The sequence below is a fragment of the Sinocyclocheilus grahami genome, unplaced genomic scaffold (genome assembly GCF_001515645.1).
Source record: "Sinocyclocheilus grahami isolate Dianchi unplaced genomic scaffold, SAMN03320097.WGS_v1.1 scaffold106.1, whole genome shotgun sequence".
Taxonomy (NCBI): domain Eukaryota; kingdom Metazoa; phylum Chordata; class Actinopteri; order Cypriniformes; family Cyprinidae; genus Sinocyclocheilus; species Sinocyclocheilus grahami.
In genome coordinates this window covers 1,712,939-1,721,383 of record NW_015505285.1, presented here as the reverse complement: position 1 = coordinate 1,721,383, position 8,445 = coordinate 1,712,939, and the positions used below count along the sequence as shown (strand labels likewise).

Here is an 8,445-nt window from a genome sequence, read left to right as displayed (position 1 = left end):
ATGTAGTTATATTTGTGTTGTTTTTAAAAGATAAAATCCTCTAATATTTGAGGATTAATGTGGTCAGCTATCCGTACCTGCCTTGTTAACATATTTTAGGCTTTAGTTACCATGGTAAAAGTCCGCGTTTGCTATATAAACGACATTGTGGTATTCTGCCAAGATAACTTCAGCCTATATTTGTGTTGTTTTTAAAAGATAAAATCCTCTAATATTTGAGGATTAATGTGGTCAGCTATCCGTACCTGCCTTGTTAACATATTTTAGGCTTTAGTTACCATGGTAAAAGTCCGCGTTTGCTATATAAACGACATTGTGGTATTCTGCCAAGATAACTTCAGCCTCGCTATATAAATATAATTATATGCGTGTGTTCTTACAACTTGCTTGTTAGTCAAGTTCAATCACAAATATACCTGTTCATTGTCGTTTTACTAATCTCATGGTAAATGTTAAGTTTGTTGTCTTAGAAAATTAGTTCCAAATAAATGAAGATATTCCGTTATTAATACCGGGTATATAAAAATATATTTGTAGTATATTCCAATTTAAAACAACTTAAAACATTTGTACACATTTAATCATATATTTTATGCATGTTGACTTTTGTTATGCACTTATTTACAGCAATCGATTTATACATTTATAATAAACTATAAAGCATGTTGTCATTGAACAGTCTCCACTATAGTTTGCTGTGCTGCATGGGAGGGCTCCAGTCACTCACAGAAAGGAGTGTGAATGTATGGTTTCCCAACTGATCTGGAGAGGAGAAACAAAATGATGCATCAAGTTTTGTTCAATTCACATTTATTTGTATAGCACTTTTTAATATACACATTGTTTCAAAGCAGCTCTACAGAAAATGAATGTTTCTACATTATGAATAAGAGTTCTATTAACAGGTGTAACTGTGCCAAAGTAATGGTAGAAATGTTCTAAAATTAGGCTATACAAATCATGCAGTTAAGTAACGTCATGTATTCAGAAACAGTTAAATATATATGGAAACAATGAACAAATTAAAGCAATGGTTACATGATGTTATCATGTTGATTACAATGCAAGGAAAATGTAGCAGTTTTGTATGTTTATTCAGAGTCAGCTTCATCTGAAGTCCTCTCAAAGGTGGGCGTCATCTCTTCACAGGGTCATCTAAAGTCTTTGTAAGAGGCTGGATATAGTCAGCAGGAGCAATCTACAGATTACACCAACAAAATGTGATGTAATCATATTAGGGAACTGGCACTTTTTCACAAAGAGCAGGGAAAGACTTGCCAAAACCAGTGAAGAGACTCGTTGTGAGGGTGATGTCTCTTTACAGGGAGTCTTCGGGCGGTTCTTGTTCTGAAAGCAAGATAGCGAAGGAGAAAAACACAGGAGAAATGGTTAAGTGATGCTCCATCACATTGCAGTCCTGTGGCATCTGCTCCTTCAACACAGTGCTTCTTTAGTAGCTAAGACGTTTAAGTATAAAATACAGTAATAATGTACAGGTTTACTGTAATTACTTCTATAATATAGTAGTGGTATATAATCCATTTTTGGACATTTAGCCTAGCATGATTCTGAAATGAAAACTGCTCACCTACATTAAACTTTTCATTCTCACTTGGTCCATCTGCATCCTTTGCAATATATCTAAGTCTATTTAATAACTCCCCACCAGCAAAATCACTTTTAAATTACACAACGACGGATGAAACTGCATGAAGAGAATGAATAACATCCCGTAACTCTACTAATTAAGTGAGGAATAATCTAATAATCATCTGTTTTAATGCACAGGGTAATTTGATTAGCTGTGCTGATCATATACTATTTTGTTCTATAAATGTCATACCTTTCAAAAGTTCATCACAGCTGTCTCATCCGCTGCATCTCTACGGCGCTGATATGAGCGCTAACTTCCGGGAACTATTGAGCGGCTCCACGATCCGCCACTGCTATTAAAAAAAACTGGTCCATTGGAGTGAACGGAGTTGTCACAACTCTCTCTCTCTACAGCTCTGGGTTTAGGTATATGTTAGGTGGGAGGAGTTGGATCTGGAGCCAACCTCGCCCCCTGGATCTTGTGTTCTGCAGTGAGGACCATCTCGGGACTTCAGCAAACGCTCCTCCCCGAACTGTACTTGATCTCCGAGTAGCCTATGTAACGTCGCCTAGACAATAATCTCAATCATTCTATGGAAATATGATTGTCTGCATGGTTCCTCTCTGTTAAATTAATCTAAAAATGGTAAACAAGTCCGCTTTCACTGCACATGACAAACGACGTCCTATAGCCCGGAAGTCATTTCCGTTTATCCTTATCATAAACACTTCATACTTAATTTAACATTTTTATTTGATTATTTTTAAAGTTGTCGTCATGTGTTACCTCCAGTTAAGTAATGCCGGTCATTTGTCATATATGCATATCTATTTATTTTCCGTATTAATTTATTAATTTTACCATGGCAAATGTCCATGCTCAGTTGTTTACGCGTAGCCTTCTCTTTGTAATGACATATTTTCTTTTAACTTTTACTTATATTATAAATTTTTGGCTGAACTTTTCATTTTTATATATACCGGTATATAAATAATGTCAATTATGAACACTATGAAAGCAACGACAGGTCTTGAATTTATACTGACCATCATTTATAATAAGAAGCAATTTTGTAAACCCAACGTCCAAAATAATAATATAATATAATAACACAATAACTGTTTCTCGCCAGAGGGGGGCAGTATATTATTATTTGTCGATGCCATACGTTTTGTTTTTTGTTTTTTTAACAGGTAACAGGTTGTTCGTTAGCAACCCAACCAGTTACAAAGGTAAACACAGCAGACAAAATCCTGGTTTACTGCATACAAGTTGTACAAAAGGCGACCTAGGTTCCAAAGGTTTCCTTAGATAATAGTGCTAAAAAGTAGTCCTACGTAAGTTAAAAGCTTACTAAATCCAGAAAATGCCCTGCATTGTTCTCAAAAATAATAAATATAATAATACATTTCTGTTGTCATTATAAATCACGTTATTAAATACAAAAACATTTCAAACCATTATTTAAAAATCACAACATATTTTGTGGCATAACAGACTGACAAGTGCACACAAGCACAAAGTTAATTTTTTCTCCTTGTGCTACTTGTCCAGGAAATGGGTACCACCTCAAGTAATGTAATGTTCCTTGTTCCCAGGATGCCTCCCACTGTGTAACATGGGCACTCGAGCCAGAAGGCACTGACTTTATGTCTTAGTTTCAATACCATGAGCTTTTATAGCTCGTGGGAACTGACTCAGTGCAAGGGTCACTCAAAGAACAATAAGAAATGCTCATTGTGAACATGAGGGAAACAGCACGAGTGCAACATAATTTTTTCTCAAGCAATAAAACAATGATTTAAGATAATGAAATTAAGCACTAAGAGATTGTATTGGAATAGGATCATATGCATCCATTTTAAATATAACTATAATGGCAAACTGACTTTTAATATTGTCAAAAGTCTGGAAGTGATTTAAGATGTTTTGAATTAGATATTCTATATGTGAGTACAAGACTAACATGACACTGTACAATATGTTAGCAAAACAAAGGTGAGATAAAATGAACAAAATTCCTCATATATTAGTTTTATTTTACAATGTATAAAAAGTAATATTGTTACTGTAGAAACATGTCAGGGGTGTATATGTTCTAGGTTTAACACAAAAGAAATACAGTAGTTTGTCTTTTAAGTCATAGAATGTTATTTTATGATGCACTTATGCTCTAGGTAATTTGTAACGCCTGAGAATTGTGGGTAAAAGTACTTACACTGCCAATTACTACTTTTTATGCACTAGTTATTGCACTCATGTCTTCACCAAAAATTAAAAACCTAAAACTAGCAATCTGTGGATCACTGATGTTGACTGTACAACAGAGGATGCCTTTGATATAAACAGTCGACATTTTCTCACGCATAATTTGCAGTATTAGAGATGCCATCCAATTTTTGCAATATCATTGATCTCAGTGCACTGTATCTGTGAAAAACAAAAGTACAACACAGATTAAAATGAATACATTGTTGTTTTGTTATAGGAACACAGATATTTGTGAAACTTACTTTCTTGTTAGTTTTAAAATCTCTCGCTCTTCCTCCTCTTTCAGTTTCTTGATGAAACTGCCCAAAACAGGCATTTCAAACTTAATATACTGTGCAACCTGTAAGACAATGCATTATTGCATTAACCACTGAGATATAAGCACAGAGTATTCTGAATATTAACAATAATATCACAGAGAACCTGCACATATGCATCAACATTTTCATATTACAATGAATGTTGAGACTGCAATAGAAATATTTGTACTATTGTTAGTCCCCAGGATAGGATCCTAAAATTTGACTTGATATGTAGCATCTGGAAGTGGCATTATTGTTTACTGTGTCTATATTTGAACAACAGAATGTTAGTTTGCCAGGGGAAGCACGTTCTGAATATCCTATTGTGAACTTTAAAATGTACAAAATACTCACATCATATGTAATCTCTTCACCAAGGTCCTTTTCCATAATAAATATTCGGGCGATTTTTTCGCATGGACCATGTAACAGACGAGATACCAAAGGATATTCTGTGTCCTTAAGTTTTCCTCTCTCTACAGACAAAAGATGGGGAAAATATAATAATTATAATCTGCAGATCAGTTGACTCTTCTTAAAAATAAGGTAAAGTTAAGAATGAAAAGGCTCACCCCCTGATTCATGGACTAGGTAGAGGCCAAACTCATCTGCCTGATTCTCAACCTGTACAGAACAGGGAATTAACATCAAGTAAAAGATTGTAGTATTCAGCCGAATAAGGGAAAACTTACCCGAAACTTATTAAGGAGTAGGTTAAGAACTTGCTGTGTTGTCAAAGTGCTGTTCACTCGCACATTAGTCACCGATCCATATGACGGAGTAAAAACTGATGTCTGTAAAAAAAGGAGATCAATTTCAGCGATAATTAATTGTGTGATATTTCTTAAATGATGTGGCACACACACAATTAGTGTAAAATTTGGCAAATTAGATTTGGAAAAAATAATATAAGCTACAATAAAATTAATATAATGTTCTTACTATGACAGGTAATATAATCTGTGGTCATCAATTTATCTTTGTCAACAGACAATTGTTTCATTCAGATAAGGAAGTAGTAGACACTTTTGTTCACAATAAAGTAACAATAAATTTTAGTGTACAATTGCTGTAAAAACCATAACAAAAAGGGAAACAAGAGCAGCAATAAAATAAACAATTGTAGAATTAAAATAAAATATAAAAAAAACCTTAAACCTATTTTATTTCAGCTAGTTGCCAAAGCAACATTTCTTATTTCATTCAGTTTAATGTACTAAAATAAGTAAAACTACAACTGAAATAAAAATAATAAAAACCTATTTTAAAAAAACAATAACTAATAAAAATGAGAAAACAAAACAAAAATACTAAAACTAATTCAAATGAAAGCAGAATATCTATCTATCTATCGAAGCACCAGGCCAACTCATATGACCTTTAAGGACCATTTATGAGAGAGAGGCAGGTGACACTCGATAATAAAAGCACATGGTGCAGCCGAGGGGAAGGCCTGCACAGGAAAACACTGCCTCTCAACACCTGCATCCATCTCACAACACTGATGTACAACATAAACACTTAGACGACGGAAACTTCCTGTCACAGATGCTGCTGTGGCACTTTATGAGAGCACAGGCCCCTTGCCAGGCACAAGGCGTGCTGTCTTTCACTGAGCACTATTGTGCTATTGTCCTGAACTTGGAGCATGGAGGAGTTCCAACTCACCCCTGCCTTCCATCTGAGACGCTGCACTGCTGATCTCTAGGTGAAAGCTTTATTGTTCAAATTCAAGTGCACTAAGGTTAACTGTGCTTTTTTATTATATTAAAGAAAAAAACGTCTTAACACAAAAGTTTTGTTTAAATTACTTTGTGGTTGTAAAAATGGCCATTGATGGAGAAGCGGTGTCTTTTTATCCTCTGTGAATCGGCAGTGTTGTGGATTTTGGATCTTCTTTGGATATTCACAAAGCTTGCGTCACTTCTCGTTCTCAGCAGTTGAGGGATGTCCTCCTCAGCTCCATCCACACCTGCAGCAGAACAGCAACCAGAAACAAGAGCAGGCTAATATTAAGATGAGTCATTCAATGATGTGTTGGAAATGTGGTGAACATCTAGATATGCATTCAGTTCAGTTAAAACTTCTAATCTATAACAACCACAAATGTTGTCCATTTTCCAACACGAATCAATAACATTTTTGATAAGATTTTCCTAACTGTGTGTGGAATGATATGGATCATTTTCATACTCACTGGGTATAGGTGAGGCACTGATTTTGTTGTTGTTGGGCTCTGAACAAAACTGGTGTTCAGCAGTTTCATTCCTGTAAACAATAACCACATAACTAAAATACATAATGGAAGCTTCATAAAAATAGTTTTTCGTGGAAGAAAACATTAAATTTAGTTATTCTATCTCAAGAAACCATACTACATATTATGAGCTGTATTGTTATTTAAATGAAGTTTGGAAACTTTTTGTTATTAATATTTGGGACATTGGGACATGTTACTAAACATTTGTGATTTTATTTTCTAGCAATAAGCTTTACTGATCTTACACAAGCATCTGATTTCACACTTTTTTAGATATCATACAATATTTTATCAATATTTAATACAAAATTTATAATTTTTATATATTATTCATGGAAAGTGCCATTGTTATTTTAGTATCATTGAGATATGGTTATAGTTTTTCTTAATATTATGAACTAGTTTTGCTTTTTATATTTTATACTTTTAGTATAAAGTTTTAGTGATTTTCTTTTGTGTTTGTGTTATTTTAAAAGTTTTGGGTTTTTTATGTCTATATTTTTTTTCTCAATTTAAACAACATGATTTTTTTTTTCATGTAATAAAAATGTTTTATTTATGGTTTTAGTTTTACATTTAGTTAACAACAATAACCCTAAAGTGCCAACAATGAACTAATTAATTCAATTATTTACTCATGTAAATAATTTTTACTTTAACTTGATTGATTTTCTATTCAAAAGAGTAACTGGAAACTTTCATTGGAATAAGAAACATCTGATTACTCTGACTAATCTGTTGTTGCTATACAATAATACAATCACAATGACAATCTTTTTATGCTCACGTGCAGAATCTTCTTGCTCACAGTATCAAATCAAGGTCACTGCAGCTTTCAACATTAGAGCTGATTAAAATTTCCATGATTCAGAAGACTACTGCACGTGAGAATAAGTAGCAGCCCAGGACTCTGAATAACCAGTTGCTCTGTTGGTGAAAGATCAACACCACATAACCGCAGTTTTCACCCAGTTTCACCCACGTGCCATAATGTTCCTCAAAACAAAACTTTCTAATAATGACCTTGACCACGCCATCAACCCCTTTACAGAAGTCCATCAAATTTCAAAGTAATAATTTGTTGGCTTTTTAAGAAAAGTAAACAGCATTCTACAGTATGATCAAATCTGAACTGACTGAGAATGATAAAGGAGCAGCCATTTAACCATAAAAACCTGTACACACTTATCAAATCCTGGCCCATGCCTGGAGACTTCTATGACTGAGTTATTGAGAGAAACAGATGGAGTTATGACCTAATGAAGGAAAGGACACATCTGGGGGTGGTGTAGCAGCAGCATTCAGGCGGTTCCACTCACCTGCTGGACTCTGAGCTCTCCGATCTCCACGCACTCATGCAGGCATAGCGAAAGCGCTCGTTGTCATCGTGCATTTGCAGACTGATTGGCCTCCTCAGGCCCCAGGAGATGTTGAGTAAACCCTCCATGATCAGCTCGCCCTCTTCCTGCAAGAAACAATAATAATAATCATTAACTCCTTTGTCAGATGGAGGAAATCCTGCTGGCTCATGTCTCAGCTCTGTTTCAAGTGTACGTGCTGGAGAGGCAGTTGTAAACCACATATATTCAATTGGAGGCGGCGAAGTTATGGAAAGTCACTTTGGGAGGAGTACAATACAGCACACGTACTAGATGTATTATTCGAGAGTTTGATTCTGAACAATAATGTGCTTTCAATTCAGTAATATTCACTGTCAGTTAATATATATGTAACGAATCAGCTCATGGGAAATATGAATAATTAATCATAACTAGTTATAATTAATTATGAATATTTTAGATCCGCTGTAGATATTTAGCTGACCTCTCAGGGTCAACTGTCTTGTCAATTCTAAGAACGTTAATTTCCTGGTTAAGGGAAATAACTTCCTTACTGTACAATTCTACAAAAGCTTGTAGCATAAATCTGCATGATTAAGTGACTCCAGTTATGAGCAAACAATGAACCACGTCAAGTGTGATACAAGTAAGGTTTTATTAACTACATAAACACTTAAA

General features: G+C 34.6%; 1 protein-coding gene across 4 annotated transcripts in view; it reads right to left on the bottom strand.

Annotated features, from left to right (window-relative positions):
• Positions 1-3,621: 3,621 nt before the first annotated feature.
• The window catches only part of rassf4a (Ras association domain family member 4a), a 24,919-nt gene continuing 20,095 nt past the window's right edge, over positions 3,622-8,445 (bottom strand). For all 4 annotated transcript variants that reach the window (XM_016276776.1, XM_016276777.1, XM_016276775.1 and 1 more), the window contains 8 exons: positions 7,747-7,892; positions 6,365-6,435; positions 5,979-6,139; positions 4,860-4,961; positions 4,740-4,791; positions 4,522-4,643; positions 4,108-4,205; positions 3,622-4,024 (listed from right to left, as the gene is read on the bottom strand). In XM_016276776.1, the coding sequence (XP_016132262.1) occupies positions 3,955-4,024; positions 4,108-4,205; positions 4,522-4,643; positions 4,740-4,791; positions 4,860-4,961; positions 5,979-6,139; positions 6,365-6,435; positions 7,747-7,892 (822 nt within the window). In that variant the 3' untranslated portion in view covers positions 3,622-3,954. The remainder of the gene's footprint in view (positions 4,025-4,107; positions 4,206-4,521; positions 4,644-4,739; positions 4,792-4,859; positions 4,962-5,978; positions 6,140-6,364; positions 6,436-7,746; positions 7,893-8,445) is intronic.